At 34.6% G+C, this 26,333-nt stretch overlaps 2 protein-coding genes across 2 annotated transcripts in view; both read left to right on the forward strand.

Moving 5' to 3' along the window:
* LOC127557646 (uncharacterized) overlaps positions 1-26,333 on the forward strand; it is a 370,654-nt gene that overhangs the window by 144,363 nt on the left and 199,958 nt on the right. The window contains exon 2 of the mRNA XM_051990957.1: positions 25,562-26,117. Coding sequence (XP_051846917.1) covers positions 25,593-26,117 — 525 coding nt within the window. The 5' untranslated portion in view covers positions 25,562-25,592. The remainder of the gene's footprint in view (positions 1-25,561; positions 26,118-26,333) is intronic.
* LOC127556669 (uncharacterized) overlaps positions 20,615-26,333 on the forward strand; it is a 170,406-nt gene continuing 164,687 nt past the window's right edge. The window contains exon 1 of the mRNA XM_051989955.1: positions 20,615-23,843. The gene's annotated coding sequence lies outside the window, so the exon portion shown is untranslated. The remainder of the gene's footprint in view (positions 23,844-26,333) is intronic.

Raw genomic sequence — 26,333 nt, forward strand, 5'->3', positions numbered from 1 at the left:
CAGCAACTTCTGTTTGTATTATGGATGGATAATTTTGACAGGATTCCTTTACTTGCATTATTATAATCTAAATGAAAAGGGTAGAAAGAATGAGAACTTTTCAGATGAATGATTCAACTATTGCTTATGATATAATTGTATCTCTCTTCTTTATTCTATTGTGTGTGTGTGTAGATAGAGGAACAAAGACAGACAGAAAGGAGAGATAGAGAAAAACAAAGTGACAGAGACACAGACACACACACACACACACACACACACAAATAGAAAGCCATAGACATACAGAGAAAGAGTCAGAGAGAATAAGAGACAAGCAAAAATCAATAGAGAAGCAGGCAGAGAGACAGATGGACACTCTTTCTCCTTCTGTAGAAATTTATGATGTTAAAAAGTATCATGACTGTATTTTCACTTAAGTATCATCTCTTAAATGTAACATTTCAAATTGTAATTCTGTGTTTTTTCGATGTTTCATAATCTAAAATATCTTAATGTTTTTTTTTATTCACAATTTTCCTTCTATAAACAACCATACATCCAGATTTCTCTCTCTTCCTTTATTCCCTTTCTCTTTCCCCATCTATTTCTATCTTTTCCTCATTTTTTCTTTGTCTGAGTAAATAGTGGTGCTATGCCTAGATGACTTTTTAGTATTTAGGTATTTGCCCTCTACTCACTACCAAAGGAAAATTCAAGAAATACAATCAAGTTGATCATGATTTGTTTTAATTTCTCAAAATTGTCTTTTAGAATAATGTTGGAAAACTGCTTCTTTCCTTCCTCTCTTCCTTCCTTCTTCCCTGTTTCTTTCTTTCCTCATTCTTTCTTCCTTTCTTTCTTCCCTCTTTTCCTTCCTTGTTTGTTTCTTGCATCTTTCTCTGAGAACATTTCTTTCTGCCATCCCTCCCTCCTGCTTTCTTTCCTTCCTCCCTCCCACTTTCCTTCCTCTTTTCCTTCCTTCCTTCCTCCCACTTTCCTTCCTCTTTTCCTTCCTTCCTTCATCCTTCCCCACTTCTCTTCTGGCCTTCCTTCCTATCTCCTTCTCTACTTTCCTCCCTTCCTTCCTTCCTCTTTAATCCCTCAATATCCCCATCCTTTACTCTCTCTTCCCTCCCTCCTTTTTCTCTACTTTTTGTTCCTTCCTTCCTTCCTCCCTTTTTATATTTCTTGCATCTGTCTCTTAAAACATTTCTACTTTAGTCAGTGAGAAACTTGTTTTCCTTGATTTAGTTCTAGGTATTGTCTTCTTCATACAGACAGGAGCTGGAATGCTGGGAAACGTCTTTCTCCTTTGTCGTTATACCATCACTTTCTATAATGACAACAGGCTGCGGTCCATAGACTCCATTTTCTTCCACTTGTCTCTGGCCAGCTCCATCGTGCTCATTTCCAAGGGAGTCCCTCAGACAATGATTGGTTTGGGGATGAAATATTTCCTGGATCATGTTGGCTGTAATGTGATTCATTTCCTCCACCGAGTGGCCCGTAATGTTTCTCTCACTATCACTTGCTTTCTGAGTGGGTTTCAGATTATCACCATCAATCCTTTTACTTTTTCCATTTGGTCAAAACTCAAAGCTCAAGCCTCAAATTACATTGCTCCCTTTTGCCTTTTTTGCTGGATCCTACACATTCTAATAAATGTCTATATGTTGGGAAATATGCAGAAGTTTACAGAAAGAAGTAACAACACGAGGCTATGGAATACTGGATTCTGTTCACAATTTGCTCTAGCATCATTCAAAGTCTCTGTATTTATAATTTTGTTCTCTATTCCTGATTTCCTTTGTGTGGGATTTATGGTCATAGCCAGTGGCTATCTGGTGCTTGTCCGGCAAAGACGCCATCGACAAGTCCAGCATATTCACAGCTCCCACCATTTGCCAATTAGATCTCCTGAGATTAAAGCCACCTACACCATTTTAGTGTTGGTGAGCACCTATATATCCTTCTACTCAATCAATTCTGTTTTGTCATTTTATCTCTTTATTTTTGATAAATATTATGGCTGGTTGATTCCCACATCAGCCCTCTTGGCTGCAAATTTCTCAGCCATCAGTCCATTTGTGCTTATCAGTTCTGATTCCCAACTTCTCCATCATTTCTACTACCTCTGGAAAAAGAAAAGATCCCAAGATTCTCCTTTTCCTGGTTGTTCCCTAGTTCAACATTCTATTTCTCCTCCTAAGAGGCGATATCATTAAAAAGACAATGAGAGCAGGTCAGTGCGCAGTAGGATAAAAGAGTCACATATCTTATAAATTAGAAGAAACATTAAATGTAAAAATCATTTTCATCATGAGGATCATTATGTCTAGAATTTTTTTGGATCCTTTTATAGTGAACTTTCGTATTTCACCTCTTTCAGATTATTTTGAACTCTCCTTCGGAAATGTATATTAAATATTCTCCTCCTTTAGAAATTATTTTTGTCATAGAATTGAGAATGTTGAGAAAACCAATTTACACTGGTATAGGGACAACTGAGAGATGGCCATCATTTTCTTCTACATATGAAATAAAGGACATATTCTGTTTTACCTGTAATCTACAAAGATTGTAGAAAACATCTGGAGTAAAGAGAGGAGAAAGTTTTGTGAACCTTGTCCCTCATCAGGACTGGCATAAGAGATATATTATGTTACAAGTAGAGAAGAGAGAGAGAGAGAGAGAGAGAGAGAGAGAGAGAGAGAGAGAGAGAGAGAGAGAGAGAGAGAGAGAGAGAGAGAGAGAGAGAGAGAGAGAGAGAGAGAGAGAGAGAGAGAGAGAGAGAGAGAGAGAGAGAGAGAGAGAGAGAGAGAGAGAGAGAGAGAGAGAGAGAGAGAGAGAGAGAGAGAGAGAGAGAGAGAGAGAGAGAGAGAGAGAGAGAGAGAGAGAGAGAGAGAGAGAGAGAGAGAGAGAGAGAGAGAGAGAGAGAGAGAGAGAGAGAGAGAGAGAGAGAGAGAGAGAGAGAGAGAGAGAGAGAGAGAGAGAGAGAGAGAGAGAGAGAGAGAGAGAGAGAGAGAGAGAGAGAGAGAGAGAGAGAGAGAGAGAGAGAGAGAGAGAGAGAGAGAGAGAGAGAGAGAGAGAGAGAGAGAGAGAGAGAGAGAGAGAGAGAGAGAGAGAGAGAGAGAGAGAGAGAGAGAGAGAGAGAGAGAGAGAGAGAGAGAGAGAGAGAGAGAGAGAGAGAGAGAGAGAGAGAGAGAGAGAGAGAGAGAGAGAGAGAGAGAGAGAGAGAGAGAGAGAGAGAGAGAGAGAGAGAGAGAGAGAGAGAGAGAGAGAGAGAGAGAGAGAGAGAGAGAGAGAGAGAGAGAGAGAGAGAGAGAGAGAGAGAGAGAGAGAGAGAGAGAGAGAGAGAGAGAGAGAGAGAGAGAGAGAGAGAGAGAGAGAGAGAGAGAGAGAGAGAGAGAGAGAGAGAGAGAGAGAGAGAGAGAGAGAGAGAGAGAGAGAGAGAGAGAGAGAGAGAGAGAGAGAGAGAGAGAGAGAGAGAGAGAGAGAGAGAGAGAGAGAGAGAGAGAGAGAGAGAGAGAGAGAGAGAGAGAGAGAGAGAGAGAGAGAGAGAGAGAGAGAGAGAGAGAGAGAGAGAGAGAGAGAGAGAGAGAGAGAGAGAGAGAGAGAGAGAGAGAGAGAGAGAGAGAGAGAGAGAGAGAGAGAGAGAGAGAGAGAGAGAGAGAGAGAGAGAGAGAGAGAGAGAGAGAGAGAGAGAGAGAGAGAGAGAGAGAGAGAGAGAGAGAGAGAGAGAGAGAGAGAGAGAGAGAGAGAGAGAGAGAGAGAGAGAGAGAGAGAGAGAGAGAGAGAGAGAGAGAGAGAGAGAGAGAGAGAGAGAGAGAGAGAGAGAGAGAGAGAGAGAGAGAGAGAGAGAGAGAGAGAGAGAGAGAGAGAGAGAGAGAGAGAGAGAGAGAGAGAGAGAGAGAGAGAGAGAGAGAGAGAGAGAGAGAGAGAGAGAGAGAGAGAGAGAGAGAGAGAGAGAGAGAGAGAGAGAGAGAGAGAGAGAGAGAGAGAGAGAGAGAGAGAGAGAGAGAGAGAGAGAGAGAGAGAGAGAGAGAGAGAGAGAGAGAGAGAGAGAGAGAGAGAGAGAGAGAGAGAGAGAGAGAGAGAGAGAGAGAGAGAGAGAGAGAGAGAGAGAGAGAGAGAGAGAGAGAGAGAGAGAGAGAGAGAGAGAGAGAGAGAGAGAGAGAGAGAGAGAGAGAGAGAGAGAGAGAGAGAGAGAGAGAGAGAGAGAGAGAGAGAGAGAGAGAGAGAGAGAGAGAGAGAGAGAGAGAGAGAGAGAGAGAGAGAGAGAGAGAGAGAGAGAGAGAGAGAGAGAGAGAGAGAGAGAGAGAGAGAGAGAGAGAGAGAGAGAGAGAGAGAGAGAGAGAGAGAGAGAGAGAGAGAGAGAGAGAGAGAGAGAGAGAGAGAGAGAGAGAGAGAGAGAGAGAGAGAGAGAGAGAGAGAGAGAGAGAGAGAGAGAGAGAGAGAGAGAGAGAGAGAGAGAGAGAGAGAGAGAGAGAGAGAGAGAGAGAGAGAGAGAGAGAGAGAGAGAGAGAGAGAGAGAGAGAGAGAGAGAGAGAGAGAGAGAGAGAGAGAGAGAGAGAGAGAGAGAGAGAGAGAGAGAGAGAGAGAGAGAGAGAGAGAGAGAGAGAGAGAGAGAGAGAGAGAGAGAGAGAGAGAGAGAGAGAGAGAGAGAGAGAGAGAGAGAGAGAGAGAGAGAGAACAAAATGCAATAAAGCAACAACCAATAAAAGTAAAAATATGATGTGATCCACACTCAGTCTCCTTTGGGTACAGATGGTTCTCTTCATCACAAGACCACTGGCAGTGGTCTGAATCATCTGAATGAAAAGAGCCATGTCCATCAGAATTGTTCATTGTATAATACTATTGTTGCGTTGTACAGTGTTTCCATGGTTCAAATGACTTCACTTAGCATCAGTTCATGTAAGTCTTTCCAGGCCTCTATGAAATCATCCTGTTGATCATTTCTTCTAGAACAATAATATTCCATAACATTGATATACCATTCAGCCATTTCCCGACTGATGGGCATCACCTCAGTTTCCAGTTCTTTGCCACTACAAAAAGGGCTGCTAGAAATATTTTTTTCAGGTTGGTAGTCCTTTGAACACAGCTTCCTATTGTTTAGAATGTTTGGATCAGTTTAAAACTCAACTAGCAATGTAAGTGTCTCAGTTTTCCCACATCCCCTCCAATATTCAGCATTACCTTTTCCTGTCATCTTAGGCAATCTGGGAGATGTGTAGTTGTACCTCAGCAACTCCAATTAATTTAATTTAATTCTTCCCTTTAAAGGGGATGAGACTTACAGAAAACATAGATAACAACACTTCATATACAGTACACACACACACACACACACACACACACACACACACTTATGCATATATATAAATGAATTTAAATAAAAATCATAAATTGTATGAGAATAGTAACAAAAAAAGAAAACAAACCTGGGATGGAATGAACAAGCAATTGAAGTAATTCCAAATTACATAGCAGTTCACCTTAAAGTGTTAAAAAGAGGTGTCTTATAGAAAGGACACACTCTACAAATATGTGTTGCTCTCAAATTAAATAATAAACCTAAATAAAACTGATTTTTCTTTGAATTAACATAAGATATTCCCTAACTTGCTCTCCTCTAAGAAACTCTTAGAATGTTCTCTTTTAACCTTGAACTAATTAATAGGTTTATATTTTGTTACCACAAACTTTGGAATAGTTTCATTATTCTTACACCATTTTGAATATATATATATATATATATATATATATATATATATATATATATATATATATATATATATATATATATATATATATATATATATATATATATATATATATATATATATATATATATATATATATATATATATATATATATATATATATATATATATATATATATATATATATATATATATATATATATATATATATATATATATATATATATATATATATATATATATATATATATATATATATATATATATATATATATATATATATATATATATATATATATATATATATATATATATATATATATATATATATATATATATATATATATATATATATATATATATATATATATATATATATATATATATATATATATATATATATATATATATATATATATATATATATATATATATATATATATATATATATATATATATATATATATATATATATATATATATATATATATATATATATATATATATATATATATATATATATATATATATATATATATATATATATATATATATATATATATATATATATATATATATATATATATATATATATATATATATATATATATATATATATATATATATATATATATATATATATATATATATATATATATATATATATATATATATATATATATATATATATATATATATATATATATATATATATATATATATATATATATATATATATATATATATATATATATATATATATATATATATATATATATATATATATATATATATATATATATATATATATATATATATATATATATATATATATATATATATATATATATATATATATATATATATATATATATATATATATATATATATATATATATATATATATATATATATATATATATATATATATATATATATATATATATATATATATATATATATATATATATATATATATATATATATATATATATATATATATATATATATATATATATATATATATATATATATATATATATATATATATATATATATATATATATATATATATATATATATATATATATATATATATATATATATATATATATATATATATATATATATATATATATATATATATATATATATATATATATATATATATATATATATATATATATATATATATATATATATATATATATATATATATATATATATATATATATATATATATATATATATATATATATATATATATATATATATATATATATATATATATATATATATATATATATATATATATATATATATATATATATATATATATATATATATATATATATATATATATATATATATATATATATATATATATATATATATATATATATATATATATATATATATATATATATATATATATATATATATATATATATATATATATATATATATATATATATATATATATATATATATATATATATATATATATATATATATATATATATATATATATATATATATATATATATATATATATATATATATATATATATATATATATATATATATATATATATATATATATATATATATATATATATATATATATATATATATATATATATATATATATATATATATATATATATATATATATATATATATATATATATATATATATATATATATATATATATATATATATATATATATATATATATATATATATATATATATATATATATATATATATATATATATATATATATATATATATATATATATATATATATATATATATATATATATATATATATATATATATATATATATATATATATATATATATATATATATATATATATATATATATATATATATATATATATATATATATATATATATATATATATATATATATATATATATATATATATATATATATATATATATATATATATATATATATATATATATATATATATATATATATATATATATATATATATATATATATATATATATACACACTCAACAAAACAACTCCTTTAGAAATACAACTGGCCAAATTAAAAAAAAAAAAATAAAGGTAAAAAAGCTAACTGAAGAAAATAATTAATTAAAAATAGAATTACACAAATGGAATTGAACTCTATGAGACATCAAGTATTAGTTTTAAAAAATGAAACAAAAAGAAGCAAATGTAAAATATCACACTGGAAATACACTGTAAAATAGATGCAGGAGAGACAAGATAAGAATTATCACACTATTTGAAAGCCATGAACAAAAAAGGAACCTGGAGAAATCATTTCAAGAAATCAAGGACAGTCAATATGTCAGAGTAAAGGCAGGAACTCACTTAACATGAGTTAACCGCTCCAAGTTTCTTTAAATAACAACTCTAAAAAATTTTAGAGCATCAGAACACCCCAAAAGACAGAGTAGAATATTTTCCAGCTGAAGGAAACTAGAAGTTCAACAGACACCAGGATGGGAATTCAGTATGCAGTTCCAATGCAAGCTGTCCTAGCATGATCTCAGACTGGAACCCAGATCCAGACTCGGCTAAACCCCTGAATCAACTCTTATACATGGTGGTTTTCTCCCAGTCACTTTCCTCCCTCAGATGTCTAAAGAGAGTTTGAAACAACTTGCGTTCTTTCTTCTAGATTGAAGCACCCCCACACCCCCGCCAAAAAAAACCCAGGATCTCTCTTTTCTCTTGTCTTTAGTACTAATCAGCTCCTCCCTTCACATAGGCGGGGTTCATTGTGCAATTTCCACCAATGAAGGAAGTCATAAAAATGACCCTCTGAACAATAGGCTACATTTATATTGGAAAGATGTAGAGCTTGTTGCTTGTCTTCTCCATAAAAAGAAATGCAGGTTAAAAATCAATTGAAAACTAAACAATAAGCTTAAAAAATGAATGGTCAAAGAACACATTCAATAATTTCATTAAAGAAAATGACAAAAATGAGATAGCTTAAGCAGTAATATCAGTAATGCAAGGAAAATTTATCTCTCTAAATATTTATAACAATAAAATAGATAAAGAGCAGACCAATGATTTGGATACATAATTTAAAAATAAAACCTCTAGACAAAGAACAAATTAAAAATCCCAATTAAATATTAAATCAGAATTCTTAAAAATTAAATGAGATTTATAAGGATAATAAAAATTGTGTGTAATAAAACAATTGAATTAATAAAGAGAACTAGAAGATGATTTTATGAAAAAAATAAATAATTGTTTAATTTTTTAAAGTAAGGAATAAAAACAAATCACTAATATTAAAAATGATTTTTTATTGTACTATGTTAAAGAAATGCTTGTTTTTCACAAATGTAAAATAAAAAATTCTTTGAGAGTTAATCAAAATGGCAGTTATATCAAGAAAGTGTTATATATTGCACTCTTAAAATAAAGTGATGAGTTGATCTCTAAAGTGTGGTTAAATATGAAAGTGTAGAGGTTCGTCACAAGCAAACATATACCATATTTTCCCTATACATTTTTTTTAGGCTTTTGGGGAATAGTCCTGAAGCAATAGCAGTCAATGGAAAATAAACCAGATCAATTAAAATCATAGCTCTCTACTTCACTCTGCAGTTATAGTCTTCAGTTTTAGTCCCTTCTGTTTCATATATACATATATATATATATATATATATATATATACCTATATCCAAATATATATGTATGTGTATATACAGAGAGAATATATATGTCTAAATAATTACAATCAACTATATATATATAGATAGATAGATATAGATATAGATATAACTATAGTTATAGTCAACATGAAATTTATCCAAAATCATGACAAAAAACAATTTACTGAGTAATGATAATTGCTTCTGAAAGTGTAGAGATGTGTCCCAGGCAGACATATACCATATTATCACTATACATTATATTTTAGGTTTCTGGGGAATAGTCCTGAGACAGTAATAATAAGTTGAAAATAAACCAGGCTAATTCAAAACATAGCTTCCTACTTCACTCTGCACCCTTCCCGTCAGTTATGGTCAACATAAAATGTATCCAAATTCCTGAAAGAAAAACAATTTACTGCATAATGATGACTGTGTCTGCAATAAAATCACAGAATTATCCTATAAAATGATATAATCCTAAGAATAGGGCCTTCCTCTGGAAATGTAGTTTCCCAGTGCAATAAGTTTAAAATGTACTTTTCAGGAGCATCTAAGTAAATTATTTTTACAATTAAAGAGTATACTGACATGGCCAGGCTTAGAGGCAGGAAGATTCATTTTCCTGAGTACAAATCTCACCTCAGACAATTACTTGCTGTGTGATCCTGGGCAAATCACTTGACTCTGTTTGCCTCAGTTTCCTCAACTACAAAATGAGGAGAGAAAATGGCAAACCACGACCCTTTCATTGCTAAGCAAAAGTCAAATGGGATCTCAGATTTGGGCACAACAAAAATGATTGAAGAATTGAAACATTATACAAGTCAGGTCCGTGTGTGTGTGTGTGTGTGTGTGTGTGTGTGTGTGTTTGTATGTTGCAGACTTCTGTCAAAGATGAGTAAAGCCTATGGACTATGAGAAAACATTTTCAAAAATATAACATTTTCAAAGGAAATAGATTATATCAAAACTCAATTATATAAGGTAATGTTACATATGTGTATATGTGTTTATTTATATATGGATCCTACATTAAAAAGCCTAAAGCACAGATAATGAGACTACAGGAAGCAGAATTGTGGAAGAGAGAGACTACTTTTTAAATTTAATTTGTAATTTAAAAAGCTATATGTAATAAATGTTTACACTTTAAGATACATTCTTATTTTTAAATTTTTATGTTCAATTCTTAAGTTCATAATAAAAGAGATAAAGATTTTTAAAAGAATAAATATAGGTTTTTTTAAATGCAGAGAGTGAATATGCTATTAATGAAGATGAAATCAGAGCAATTCTAGAAAGTTATTTGATACAATTGTATGCCAGTAAATTTCTACCAAATTCCTATTGTGAAACAAATTTACTACTGATGCTTTAACCAGGAAAATGAAAAAGATAAAAGGAAAAATATAGGCTAATTCCATTAATGAATATGTATGTAAAAATTCTAAACAAAATACTACCTGGGAGACTGCAACAATATGTTACAAAGATTTTTACATTGTGATTTAGTATGATTTATACTAGGAAATTTTCACATAAGGAAAATGTATAACATTATTGATTATATCAATAACAAAAGTAAGAAAAATGCTATCAATAGATGAAGAAAAAACTTTTGATAAAATATTATATGCATTTTTTATTAAAAAACAATCAAACTTGAAAATAATCTACTAGTTAATGTGTTAGAAATACTAGCAATATCAACGAGAGAAGGAAAAAGCCTGAAGGAATCTAAATGGACAATGAATAAATTTTAGGTGATTTTTTATTTGTGATTTTTAAATTCATTTTTAACAAATACAAAACAAGAAATGGGGAAAAACATTTCTGTGTCTTTGATATATAATACTAAATTTCCATTTCAAGAAAACCTATCTAATAAATACTACATATCGTTTTCAAAGTTTCCCAGCTTTTCTTTGTTTCCTTCTAGGTTTTCTTTTGCTCTCTGCTGTGACTTTTATTTTCTTTTTCCCCTCTCTCTCCCTACCTACCCTGTAACCTAAAGAAGGCTACAATTACATGTGGTTATATGTAGATAGATAGATAGAGTTAGAGATAGAGATAGAGAAAGAGATAGAGATAGATAGATAGATACCTATAAACATAGATACACACACTCACATACATTTATGTAAAACCACGTTGTCCATGTTTTCATTTGTCATGTCTTTCTGTGGAGGTGGATAGCATCTTCCGCCATTGGTATAAGTCTTTACATACTGTTTTTCTTACTGTTTTGCTTAATCAACCAACTTATCATATCCTTTACCCTAGCGGTATTTCAACACAATGAGATGTGAAAGTTTGTCTATGGTAGTTTCTTCTTAATTTTCTGCATTTCTTCTATTCTTATCTATATTGATGTATTTATAGAAGAAATTTTTAATTTAAAATAAGCAAAATTATCCATTTTACACTTCAACGATGCCCTCACCTTATAATATAATTTAAACTATGACAATACCAAATTTAATATAGTATATATTAATTAATATATTTATTGTATTTAATTTGATTTATTTTAAGTATATTATTTAACATAATATAATTTAATATAGCATAATTTAAACTGTGACACTACTGAATCCCTTCCATTACATTTTTCTTTTTTTCCCCCTGGTTTCTTTGAAATTCCTGACCTTTTGTTCTTACAAAGGAAGAATTTCTGAAGAAACAAAGAATTCAAAAGAAAGTTTTAAGAAACCCCAGGAACTGATGCTTTATTGATCAGCAAGTCTTTTCTACTTTCAGTGTTACTGGAAGCAAGGCTGCACTTCATTTGCAAAACAATGGACATTGTAATGTTCGGGCTAGCTTTCTGGAGGATCTCTGGGACCTTAGTGCAGGAGTGCAAGAGGCAGGAGAGCCACCAGGAGGATGGTCAAAAATGTAATGTCTCATTTCCAGTCCTCTCAGCCCTTAAATACCTTGGTATGATTGCACATTACAGTATGTGTGAACTAGAGAACCACTGCATCACCATGCTAAGTACTAAGTATATGTGTATTAAAGAACCATCATCTCATCAATTCTACTGAATTAATACCTTGTTGTAAGTATCCTTGTTTCAAGTATACTTCTCCAGAGTTCTTGCCCTCTACAAGACATGATATGGATTTGTTTTATTGTCTAGATCTTTATTCTTCAATAATTTTTAAGGATATTGAAGTCTTGAAATAATTTTTTCCCTATACTATTTATATTGACACAAATCATTTATATTCATAGGTCTCAATCATCTTGAGAGTTTTCTTTCAAAAATGTTTACACATTTGTTTCCTTTTTATCAGAAATGCTCAAAAGTTCTCCATTCCAACAAGATGATAGTGTACATATTTTATCGGATCCTTAAGACCTCACAAATCTCTACAAAACAGAAATTATTCTCCAAAGATAAAGTAACTTCTGTTGTTCCATAGTCTAGGACAATTAGAATCCAAAAGAAAAACCCATTTATTTATTTAGGAAAACTCCTAGAACTGATGCTTTATTGATCAGCAAGTCTTTTCTACTTTCAGTGTTACTGGAAGCAAGGCTGCACTTCATTTGCAAAACAATGGACATTGTAATGTTCGGGCTAGCTTTCTGGAGGATCTCTGGGACCTTAGTGCAGGAGTGCAAGAGGCAGGAGAGCCACCAGGAGGATGGTCAAAAATGTAATGTCTCATTTCCAGTCCTCTCAGCCCTTAAATACCTTGGTATGATTACACATTACAGTATGTGTGAACTAGAGAACCACTGCATCACCATGCTAAGTACTAAGTATATGTGTATTAAAGAACCATCATCTCATCAATTCTACTGAATTAATACCTTGTTGTAAGTATCCATGTTTCAAGTATACTTCTCCAGAGTTCTTGCCCTCTACAAGACATGATATGAATTTGTTTTATTGTCTAGATCTTTATTCTTCAATAATTTTTAAGGGTATTGAAGTCTTGAAATAATTTTTTCCCTATACTATTTATATTGACACAAATCATTTATATTCATAGGTCTCAATCATCTTGAGAGTTTTCTTTCAAAAATGTTTACACATTTGTTTCCTTTTTATCAGAAATGCTCAAAAGTTCTCCATTCCAACAAGATGATAGTGTACATATTTTATCGGATCCTTAAGACCTCACAAATCTCTACAAAACAGAAATTATTCTGCAAAGATAAAATAGCTTCTGTTGTTCCATAGTCTAGGACAATTAGAATCCAAAAGAAAAACCCATTTATTTATTTAGGAAAACTCCTAGAACTGATGCTTTGCTGACCCCAAAATCATTCAGCATGCCTTCTTTACTTCCAGTACTACTGAAAGTAAGGCTGCATTTCAATGGCAGATCAATGGACATGTTATGGGCTTTCACCCACAGTCACTTCTGTATCAAGTTTTCCCCCTTTCCTTTCTAGTGGTTTAAAGACCATGGTTCCAGGCTGCACAAGTTTGCTTGGGCCCCAACAGCCAGTTTGGCCAAAACTCTTCAAGTGCAAAAGCCTGTGGGGTCTGAATTCTCACCAGTTCTATATCCTTTACCAAATTAGTTACCCTGAGTTTGGTCCAGTTTCCTCAACTCTAAAAATGAGAATAACAAAGAGATTTTTACATCCAGGTGTGGTTTTTAGAATCCAAGGAGATAACAATATTATCTGTTAATTATCAATTAATATTATTTAGCATGCTGCCTGAAACATTATAGTATATATATACACATTACAGTATGTGTGAACTAGAGAACCACTGCATCACCATGCTAAGTACTAAGTATATGTGTATTAAAGAACCATCATCTCATCAATTCTACTGAATTAATACCTTGTTGTAAGTATCCTTGTTTCAAGTATGCTTCTCCAGAGTTCTTACCCTCTCCAAGACATGATATGGATTTGTTTTATTGTCTAGATCTTTATTCTTCAATAATTTTTAAGGGTATTGAAGTCTTGAAATAATTTTTTCCCTATACTATTTATAATGACACAAATCATTTATATTCATAGGTCTCAATCATCTTGAGAGTTTTCTTTCAAAAATGTTTACACATTTGTTTCCTTTTTATCAGAAATGCTCAAAAGTTCTCCATTCCAACAAGATGATAGTGTACATATTTTATCGGATCCTTAAGACCTCACAAATCTCTACAAAACAGAAATTATTCTGCAAAGATAAAATAGCTTCTGTTGTTCCATAGTCTAGGACAATTAGAATCCAAAAGAAAAACCCATTTATTTATTTAGGAAAACTCCTAGGACTGATGCTTTGCTGACCCCAAAATCACTCAGCATGCCTTCTTTACTTCCAGTACTACTGAAAGTAAGGCTGCATTTCAATGGCAGATCAATGGACATGTTATGGGCTTTCACCCACAGTCACTTCTGTATCAAGTTTTCCCCCTTTCCTTTCTAGTGGTTTAAAGACCATGGTTCCAGGCTGCACAAGTTTGCTTGGGCCCCAACAGCCAGTTTGGCCAAAACTCTTCAAGTGCAAAAGCCTGTGGGGTCTGAATTCTCACCAGTTCTATATCCTTTACCAAATTAGTTACCCTGAGTTTGGTCCAGTTTCCTCAACTCTAAAAATGAGAATAACAAAGAGATTTTTACATCCAGGTGTGGTTTTTAGAATCCAAGGAGATAGCAATATTATCTGTTAATTATCAATTAATATTATTTAGCATGCTGCCTGAAACATTATAGTATATATATATATGCTAGCTATTTTATTATAGGGTATCTTATATTATTTTAATTATTATTAATTTATAGCTCCATGAAAAATGTATTAATTTTCCTGATTTTCTATACCTTTCTAACGTGTGACTACACTTACAATGTTATTTTTTTATTTTTGCTGTTTTTCTGGTTGTTCTGTTTCATTTATATGTTCATTAATATATGCTATTATTGTTCATATTATTTTTCTTTAACCCAGTCCTTATTTTGAAAATATTAAGTATCCAAATGTAGATTTTTACTTTTTTTTTTACTATTTATATTGTTGTGCCATATTCATACTAATTACCACAAAATACCAAATGAAGGTATTAATTCTGCCTGCTTTGCCTGTGACAGCATCTTTAACAAGTACATCTCTGCTCTCCTGGAGCTCAAGAAAGTTCCTCTTCTCTTGGAGTTTTGCTAATGACTTGATCCTCATAATTATTCATTAGTAATTGAAGATGGGAGATTGTCAATTAGTGGGAATACTTGAAAGCTTTTTCAGCTGGAGCAAAACTTTACTTTTTTAAACATGTCCCTTTTTCCCTTGGCAGACTAATGTCATTGGTGCTGCCCATGACATAATAATCCCACCTCTGGAGATAAATGGGCTCAGATGATGCAGTCCTTATAACTGGGATCTGCCTGAGCCATCACATATGCACACACAAGTACAAAGTGATGCAATTTGTTTGACTCAGCCCTTTCCTTCATCCTAGAAGCAGAGAACAATCAGGTGAGTGTCTTCTATCTCAGTTTTATATCTTGGGACTTAGAAGCAGAAAATATTCTTCCAGGAAAAAAAAATAGAGTTAGAGTGTTGTTCAGTCCCTGTCTGCAGGGGACAAGGAAGATACCTTGAAAAGGCTGTCGAGCAGGTCTTGGAATTTTTCCTTTCAATCTTATTTGTATCCCTGTCTTTATTGATATTTTCTCCCCTACTTCATGATCTCATCTCTCATAAGTGATTTTTCAACAATCCATAACTGTTGTACCTGCCTTTAGAGCACCCTAGATGTTTCATTCGCACCTGTTGTGAGGAGCATTTTTCTAAACCCCACTCTCCTGAACTCACTTCTCTGATATTTTGGACTTTTTCTCTTTTTTCTAGATTTTGAGAATTCTGTCCTTTTGGTGAGAATGAAAATTGTTTTTTTTTTTTTTTTTTTTTTTTTTTTTTTTTTTTTTTTTTTTTTTTTTTTTTTTTTTTTTTTTTTTTTTTTTTTTTTTTTTTTTTTACTATTTATATTGTTGTGCCATATTCATACTAATTACCACAAAATACCAAATGAAGGTATTAATTCTGCCTGCTTTGCCTGTGACAGCATCTTTAACAAGTACATCTCTGCTCTCCTGGAGCTCAAGAAAGTTCCTCTTCTCTTGGAGTTTTGCTAATGACTTGATCCTCATAATTATTCATTAGTCATTGAAGATGGGAGATTGTCAATTAGTGGGAATACTTGAAAGCTTTTTCAGCTGGAGCAAAACTTTACTTTTTTAAACATGTCCCTTTTTCCCTTGGCAGACTAATGTCATTGGTGCTGCCCATGACATAATAATCCCACCTCTGGAGATAAATGGGCTCAGATGATGCAGTCCTTATAACTGGGATCTGCCTGAGCCATCACATATGCACACACAAGTACAAAGTGATGCAATTTGTTTGACTCAGCCCTTTCCTTCATCCTAGAAGCAGAGAACAATCAGGTGAGTGTCTTCTTCTATCTCAGTTTTATATCTTGGGACTTAGAAGCAGAAAATATTCTTCCAGGAAAAAAAAATAGAGTTAGAGTGTTGTTCAGTCCCTGTCTGCAGGGGACAAGGAAGATACCTTGAAAAGGCTGTCGAGCAGGTCTTGGAATTTTTCCTTTCAATCTTATTTGTATCCCTGTCTTTATTGATATTTTCTCCCCTACTTCATGATCTCATCTCTCATAAGTGATTTTTCAACAATCCATAACTGTTGTACCTACCTTTAGAGCACCCTAGATGTTTCATTCGCACCTGTTGTGAGGAGCATTTTTCTAAACCCCACTCTCCTGAACTCACTTCTCTGATATTTTGGACTTTTTCTCTTTTTTCTAGATTTTGAGAATTCTGTCCTTTTGGTGAGAATGAAAATTGGTTTTTTTTTTTCACCCTCCATTCTCTGCTCTTTGTCTCCTCTTCTTTCTTCTTCTTTTCTCTTCCCTTTGTTCTTTCAGTTTGTCTCTTCTCCTGAGCTGCTCTGATTGATGTTTATTGCCTCTGGCTTTTCTTCTTTGAGCAACCTCTGAAACCTTTGTCTTTCTCCTGTTAATACTCTCTTTTCTCATCTATTGTTTATCCTACCTTTTCAGACATTTAAAAGGGTCCAAGAGTGTCTGGGTAGTTTATTCATTTATTAATAAGGCCAGCAGGTTACTAGTAATAGGGTGGTTATTTGGTGAACAGACACGTTTATATAAGCTACAGAAGAGTTCATGGATCACGGACCATCAAATAGCAATCAAATCTAGTTAGTTAATGTGATTGAAGGTGGATTATATTAAAATGAAGGGTTGAGTATCTTTTGATAGAAAAAGTATCTCTACATCATACTAACCATAGTTTTAGGCTATCAGTTCAAAAAATGTATACCTTACCCAAGCATGAGCAGAACAGTACAGGTTTCCCAAATTTAGATTAAATTCTTTATAAGGTTGGGTGTAGTCCGCCTGACATTGAGGAGAGTCACTGCAATCTCATAAGTACTTTCCTTGTGAAGAACTGAACTTTTAAAGGACTTTAGAAGAAAGTAGAAGAAATAACTCATTGGATTTGGGGAAGGATGAATTTAAAAGTCTTTACACAACAGCAGATGAGTATCCTATCAAACTTGGAATCAATACCTGTCCTTTTTTATATCCAAAATGCAAGTCCTTCTTTAGATGCCCCATTTGTTGAGTACCAGAAGTCACAACCTATTAAGAGTGAATATTCTCCCCATGTGAATGTGAATCTCTACCTGATTCCATCACAATTGCTTCCATGGCTTCTTCTTTATTTGAACATAGTTAAGCTCTTACTCTGTTTCCCTATTGGCTGAATACTATCCTCTCTGAAAATTCTAATTCTCTCATGTTTTTCTAAGTCTCCTCCTCTGATCTCATCAATACAACTACATCCTCAAGTGTAAGTATTCTCCACCTCTGCTTAGAAACATTTGCAAGTCTGATCCCCCCCATTACTTTTTCCCTTTTAATTTTTATTTCCTCATTCATATCCTAGCAATCTAATTTCCAATTCTTCTGTTTCAATTTCCTAATTTGTTTCATTTCTCTGTATTTCTCTAATTCAATTTTGATAACTCTGTGGAAACTAAACTACCATTCCCACCAAGAGCTCTGAATCACTTCACAATTTATTGGGTATTAATATTCATTTCTCATAACTTCAGATCATAGTTAAATTCCCACCTTTGTCAAGAAGCCTTTGCTGATTGTGTTAATACCTATGTTTTCCCTCTATTTACTATATATAATATACTATATATATATATTATGTCTTACTATTTCTATATCTAATTTCTCCTAAGTTGTTTTCTAATTTTTACCTCAGTAGACTGGGAGCTTCTTAAAAAACAGTTACTACTTTTTAGTTTTCTTTTTTTCTCTCAAAATTTAGTATTAAGCCTATCCTATAGTGATACTGCCATCTTCTGGTACTTATAATTTTTTTAAAGCAAAAGTTTTAAGAATGATTTTAGCATAAAATCCTTTATGTCTTCATTTGTGTGCTTTTTAAATATAGTTTAGATTTTTTTAAATGACTAGGCGTCATACAAATTTTTTTCCAGTATATTTATGGAGTTGCTAATAGTTGCTAACAATTGGACAGAGGGAGGAACTCCCTGTCCTAAGAAAGGTCTCCATCTCTCCTGTCTCCATCCTTGCACTTTTCTCCACTCTCGTGCCACAAAGAGAGGGACATCAGACATTAGGCCTGTTGGTAGGTCCTAGCAAAAAGAAGTTACTTCTCATTTGACAACTTATTGCCTTGCCTATGTACTGGAAAGTTCCTGTGTACCAAGGTTGTTTTAGGCAATTAGGGAATTGCCCCCAGTCATAAACAACAAAAGTGGAATCATCTATCAACCTTTGTTGAGCTTTGTCTCTTCTAGGCTCCAGGACATCAACTTCCAAACTCTTGTTCAACCTGAATACCAACTCCTACCTGATTCTGAATCTCAGAAGGCCCTGCATACCGCTGCCATCATCTTCAAGTCACACATTTCCCCTCTGCAGTCTGGACTCTGCTAGGCAGGGCCTGCTCTACTCCCTTTATCAGCCTGAAGTAACTCCAGAAGATGACAACTAACTCCAGATGCAAAAGAGGCTCTTGAAGGCAGTAGAGATGGCACTTATTCAAACTATTATTAGAAGAGACTTAGAAAACCCAACTGCAGTTATTCATCAAAAAAACAAGGGATTCTGGAATGGTTTCCTTCCCAGGCTCAGCCTGTACATCATTTAGTCATTTATCCTATGTTGGCAGTAAATATGACTAAAAGGCCATAAGGAGAGTCCTACAACTTTCAGGGTTTATACCTCATATTCTATATATTCCATATACTCAAACCCAAACTGATTCCTTTTTGCAAGCATTCCCTGAATGGCAATGCTTGTTAACTTATGCTCTAAATCTCCATCATGAATCACCTTTGTGTCTCACATACATACATCTTGGCCATGGACTTTGGAAACTAAACCTTCTCAGAAGTCACTTTCAGGTCTTACCATATTCACAGATGCCAACAAAAATAATAAATGTTTTGTTTATTCTATGGAGTTAGCAATAAAGAGGTTTATTATATCCCATTTACTTTACACAGCAAAATGAACCATATGTATTCATTCTTGCTCTGCAATTTTACCCTTATGGTTGCAATCTAGTCACAGAGTCAGCTTATGCTGCTGGTGTTTTGTCACTCATCTCCTCATTGACAATCTGGTGATATTTGCCCAGATTTTGACTGCCAGGAACAGAATCCATGAATATTCTGGACTGCAGTAGTTAAAACTGAATGTACTATACTCTCTATCTATATAAGTGGCATACCATTAGAAGGGTTGGTAGACACAGGCACAGATCATACAGTCATTAGGGGTGCCAAGTGGTCCAGTCACTAGCCAAAGATTAAGGTAGACTACATGTCTGGTGTAGGAGGATCAATAGCAGCTGAAGTGAGTGCTACCCCTTTGAGATGGACATTTGAAGGTGAAACAGGAGTTGAAAAGATCCCCATCAATCTGTGGCTAAAAGACATCTTACAACAGTTAGGATTACAAATGAGGACTTAGGCTTTTTAGGCAGAGCTGCTGTTCCTGCACTCTCACCTGCTCCCATTCAATGGAAAAGTCATACACCAGTGTGGATAGAACAGTGGCCCTGAGCTAGCCATAAAATTCAGACCTTATTAAACAATAGTACAGGAGCAACTGGATCGAGGACACTCACAACCTTCTCTAAGTCCTTGGAATTCTCCTGTCTCCATCCTTGCACTTTTCTCCACTCTCGTGCCACAAAGAGAGGGACATCAGACATTAGGCCTGTTGGTAGGTCCTAGCAAAAAGAAGTTACTTCTCATTTGACAACTTATTGCCTTGCCTATGTACTGGAAAGTTCCTGTGTACCAAGGTTGTTTTAGGCAATTAGGGAATTGCCCCCAGTCATAAACAACAAAAGTGGAATCATCTATCAACCTTTGTTGAGCTTTGTCTCTTCTAGGCTCCAGGACATCAACTTCCAAACTCTTGTTCAACCTGAATACCAACTCCTACCTGATTCTGAATCTCAGAAGGCCCTGCATACCGCTGCCATCATCTTCAAGTCACACATTTCCCCTCTGCAGTCTGGACTCTGCTAGGCAGGGCCTGCTCTACTCCCTTTATCAGCCTGAAGTAACTCCAGAAGATGACAACTAACTCCAGATGCAAAAGAGGCTCTTGAAGGCAGTAGAGATGGCACTTATTCAAACTATTATTAGAAGAGACTTAGAAAACCCAACTGCAGTTATTCATCAAAAAAACAAGGGATTCTGGAATGGTTTCCTTCCCAGGCTCAGCCTGTACATCATTTAGTCATTTATCCTATATTGGCAGTAAATATGACTAAAAGGCCATAAGGAGAGTCCTACAACTTTCAGGGTTTATACCTCATATTCTATATATTCCATATACTCAAACCCAAACTGATTCCTTTTTGCAAGCATTCCCTGAATGGCAATGCTTGTTAACTTATGCTCTAAATCTCCATCATGAATCACCTTTGTGTCTCACATACATACATCTTGGCCATGGACTTTGGAAACTAAACCTTCTCAGAAGTCACTTTCAGGTCTTACCATATTCACAGATGCCAACAAAAATAATAAATGTTTTGTTTATTCTATGGAGTTAGCAATAAAGAGGTTTATTATATCCCATTTACTTTACACAGCAAAATGAACCATATGTATTCATTCTTGCTCTGCAATTTTACCCTTATGGTTGCAATCTAGTCACAGAGTCAGCTTATGCTGCTGGTGTTTTGTCACTCATCTCCTCATTGACAATCTGGTGATATTTGCCCAGATTTTGACTGCCAGGAACAGAATCCATGAATATTCTGGACTGCAGTAGTTAAAACTGAATGTACTATACTCTCTATCTATATAAGTGGCATACCATTAGAAGGGTTGGTAGACACAGGCACAGATCTTACAGTCATTAGGGGTGCCAAGTGGTCCAGTCACTAGCCAAAGATTAAGGTAGACTACATGTCTGGCGTAGGAGGATCAATAGCAGCTGAAGTGAGTGCTACCCCTTTGAGATGGACATTTGAAGGTGAAACAGGAGTTGAAAAGATCCCCATCAATCTGTGGCTAAAAGACATCTTACAACAGTTAGGATTACAAATGAGGACTTAGGCTTTTTAGGCAGAGCTGCTGTTCCTGCACTCTCACCTGCTCCCATTCAATGGAAAAGTGATACACCAGTGTGGATAGAACAGTGGCCCTGAGCTAGCCATAAAATTCAGACCTTATTAAACAATAGTACAGGAGCAACTGGATCGAGGACACTCACAACCTTCTCTAAGTCCTTGGAATTCTCCTGTATTTTGTTGTAAGAAAGAAACCATAGACTGTTTTGGGAAACTGGGAAATGTGTAGCTAATATTCCAGGCACTAATAAAGGTAGACAATATGTGAACTATGGCCCAAGAGTACCAGTAGCATCAGAGGCTTGAAATTAGTCTCTAAAATTAGGCATTGATCCATACTTAACACCATACACCAAGATAAGGTCAAAATGGATTCATGACCTAGGCATAAAGAATGAGGTTATAAATAAATTGGAAGAGCATAGGAGAGTTTACCTCTCAGACCTGTGGAAGAGGAAGGAATTTATGAACAAAGAAGAACTAGAGATAATTATTAATCACAAAACAGAAAATTTTGATTATATCAAATTGAAAATTTTTTGTACAAACAAAATTAATGCAGACAAGATTAGAAAGGAAGCAATAAACTGGGAAAACATTTTTACAGTCCAAGGTTCTGATAAAGGCCTCATTTCCAAAATATAGAGAGAATTGACTCTAATTTGTAAGAAATCAAGCCATTCTCCAATTGATAAATGGTCAAAGGATATGAACAGACAATTCTCAGACAAAGAAATGGAAACTGTTCCTAGCCATATGAAAATATGCTCCAAGTCATTGTTAATCAGAGAAATGCAAATTAAGACAACTCTGAGATACCACTACAAACTTTCTCTCCACTGTGGATTTTCTCACTTTCCAAGTTACCAGGACCATCTGGTCAAATTGGCTAAGATAACAGGAAAAAATGATGAGGAATGTTGGAGGGGATGTGGGAAAACCAGGACACTGATGCATTGTTGGTGGAGTTGTGAACGAATCCAACCATTCTGGAGAGCAGTCTGGAATTATGCCCCAAAAGTTGTCAAACTGTGCATACCTTTTGATCGGGCACTGCTACTTCTGGGCTTATATCCCAAAGAGATACTGAAGATGGGAAAGGGACCTGTATGTGCCAAAATGTTTGTGGCAGCCCTGTTTGTAGTGGCTAGAAACTGGAAAATGAATGGATACACATCAACTGGAGAATGGTTGGGTAAATTGTGGTATATGGATATTATGGAACATTATTGTTCTGTAAGAAATGACCAGTAGGATGAATACAGAGAGGCTTGGAGAGACTTAAATGAACTGATGCTGAGTGAAATGAGCAGATCCAGGAGATCATAATACACTTCAACAACCATACTGTATGAGGATGTATTCTGATGGAAGTGGATTTCTTTGACAAAGAGATCTAACTCAGTTTCAATTGATGAATGATGGACAGAAGCAGCTACACCCAAAGAAAGAACACTGGGAAATGAATGTAAACTGTTTGCATTTTTGTTTTTCTTCCCGGGTTATTTTTACCTTCTGAATCCAATTCTCCCTGTGCAACAAGAGAACTGTTTGGTTCTGCACACATATATTGTATCTGGCATATACTGTGACATGTTTAACATGTATAGGACTGCTTGCCATCTGGGGGAGGGGGTGGAGGAAGAGAGGGGAAAAGTCGGAACAGAAGCCAGTGCAAGGGATAATGTTGTAAAAACTTAGCCAGGCATGGGTTCTGTCAATAAAAAGTTAACTATTTTTAAAAGAATAATAATAAAAATAAATAAATAAAGTATAAAAAAAGAAAGAAAGAAAGAAGTCTCTAAAATGAAGGCTCGCCCTCCCCCTGTCCTCCTCTCGGGATCCCATTCCTCCCCATCCCCCTCTGTGCCCTTTTTCTGGTCCCGACGCGGAAGGAGACAAGAGTGCTACGTGGGCGTCCTTGACAGCCAGGGATATAAGTACCGGCCCCAGACCTCCTGGAGCTTCAGAAGGCACTTGGAGCAGCTGGTGGAGGAAGCAGAGCGAGTCCGTCCGCCATCGGTCAGAGTGTCTGCGCTTTCTAGGCTCGAATTACTACGTAAGTTTTTTTTTTCTTTCTTTCTGTATCTTTGCGGTGATGAAGGGTCCCCCTGAGCGACGGTTTATTGTCCCAATGTTCTCTCGGCCCCAGCGCCGGAAACTCTTCCAATCCAGGGCCGCCAATGGAAGGAATTTATGAACAAAGAAGAACTAGAGATAATTATTAATCACAAAACAGAAAATTTTGATTATATCAAATTGAAAATTTTTTGTACAAACAAAATTAATGCAGACAAGATTAGAAAGGAAGCAATAAACTGGGAAAACATTTTTACAGTCCAAGGTTCTGATAAAGGCCTCATTTCCAAAATATAGAGAGAATTGACTCTAATTTGTAAGAAATCAAGCCATTCTCCAATTGATAAATGGTCAAAGGATATGAACAGACAATTCTCAGACAAAGAAATGGAAACTGTTCCTAGCCATATGAAAATATGCTCCAAGTCATTGTTAATCAGAGAAATGCAAATTAAGACAACTCTGAGATACCACTACAAACTTTCTCTCCACTGTGGATTTTCTCACTTTCCAAGTTACCAGGACCATCTGGTCAAATTGGCTAAGATAACAGGAAAAAATGATGAGGAATGTTGGAGGGGATGTGGGAAAACCAGGACACTGATGCATTGTTGGTGGAGTTGTGAACGAATCCAACCATTCTGGAGAGCAGTCTGGAATTATGCCCCAAAAGTTGTCAAACTGTGCATACCTTTTGATCGGGCACTGCTACTTCTGGGCTTATATCCCAAAGAGATACTGAAGATGGGAAAGGGACCTGTATGTGCCAAAATGTTTGTGGCAGCCCTGTTTGTAGTGGCTAGAAACTGGAAAATGAATGGATACACATCAACTGGAGAATGGTTGGGTAAATTGTGGTATATGGATATTATGGAACATTATTGTTCTGTAAGAAATGACCAGTAGGATGAATACAGAGAGGCTTGGAGAGACTTAAATGAACTGATGCTAAGTGAAATGAGCAGATCCAGGAGATCATAATACACTTCAACAACCATACTGTATGAGGATGTATTCTGATGGAAGTGGATTTCTTTGACAAAGAGATCTAACTCAGTTTCAATTGATGAATGATGGACAGAAGCAGCTACACCCAAAGAAAGAACACTGGGAAATGAATGTAAACTGTTTGCATTTTTGTTTTTCTTCCCGGGTTATTTTTACCTTCTGAATCCAATTCTCCCTGTGCAACAAGAGAACTGTTTGGTTCTGCACACATATATTGTATCTGGCATATACTGTGACATGTTTAACATGTATAGGACTGCCTTGCCATCTGGGGGAGGGGGTGGAGGAAGAGAGGGGAAAAGTCGGAACAGAAGCCAGTGCAAGGGATAATGTTGTAAAAACTTAGCCAGGCATGGGTTCTGTCAATAAAAAGTTAACTATTTTTAAAAGAATAATAATAAAAATAAATAAAGTATAAAAAAAGAAAGAAAGAAAGAAAGAAAGAAAGAAGTCTCTAAAATGAAGGCTCGCCCTCCCCCTGTCCTCCTCTCGGGATCCCATTCCTCCCCATCCCCCTCTGTGCCCTTTTTCTGGTCCCGACGCGGAAGGAGACAAGAGGCTACGTGGGCGTCCTTGACAGCCAGGGATATAAGTACCGGCCCCAGACCTCCTGGAGCTTCAGAAGGCACTTGGAGCAGCTGGTGGAGGAAGCAGAGCGAGTCCGTCCGCCATCGGTCAGAGTGTCTGCGCTTTCTAGGCTCGAATTACTACGTAAGTTTTTTTTTTCTTTCTTTCTGTATCTTTGCGGTGATGAAGGGTCCCCCTGAGCGCCGGTTTATTGTCCCAATGTTCTCTAGGCCCCAGCGCCGGAAACTCTTCCAATCCAGGGCCGCCAATGGAAGCGAGCTCCCGATTGTTGAGGGCTCTCCCCTGTGTGCGGCAGCAGGGGGGCCTGGGGACAGCTCCTTGGCTACCTCGGCCCCGAACCGGGGCCACCCGGGCTCCCTGCCTCCCGCCCCGAACGGGGAGCAGGGAAACCGCAAGGTTGTGAAGGAGAAAGGGAAAGGGGACCAGGGAAAGGCCGAGTCCTCCCCTTGGCTGAATGCCCGCCATGTCTCCTTGGAAGGAGAGTGTCCCCAGCTCCTTGCCTTGGAAAACCCTGCCAGCAAAGCGGTGCAGGGCCGCCTTGTGCCGCTCTGGCCCGAGGCTCTGCCGGGAAGCACCCCCGGGCCCAGGGAAGGCCATCTGGCAAAGGATGGC

Source organism: Antechinus flavipes, chromosome 3 (genome assembly GCF_016432865.1).
Source record: "Antechinus flavipes isolate AdamAnt ecotype Samford, QLD, Australia chromosome 3, AdamAnt_v2, whole genome shotgun sequence".
NCBI lineage: Eukaryota > Metazoa > Chordata > Mammalia > Dasyuromorphia > Dasyuridae > Antechinus > Antechinus flavipes.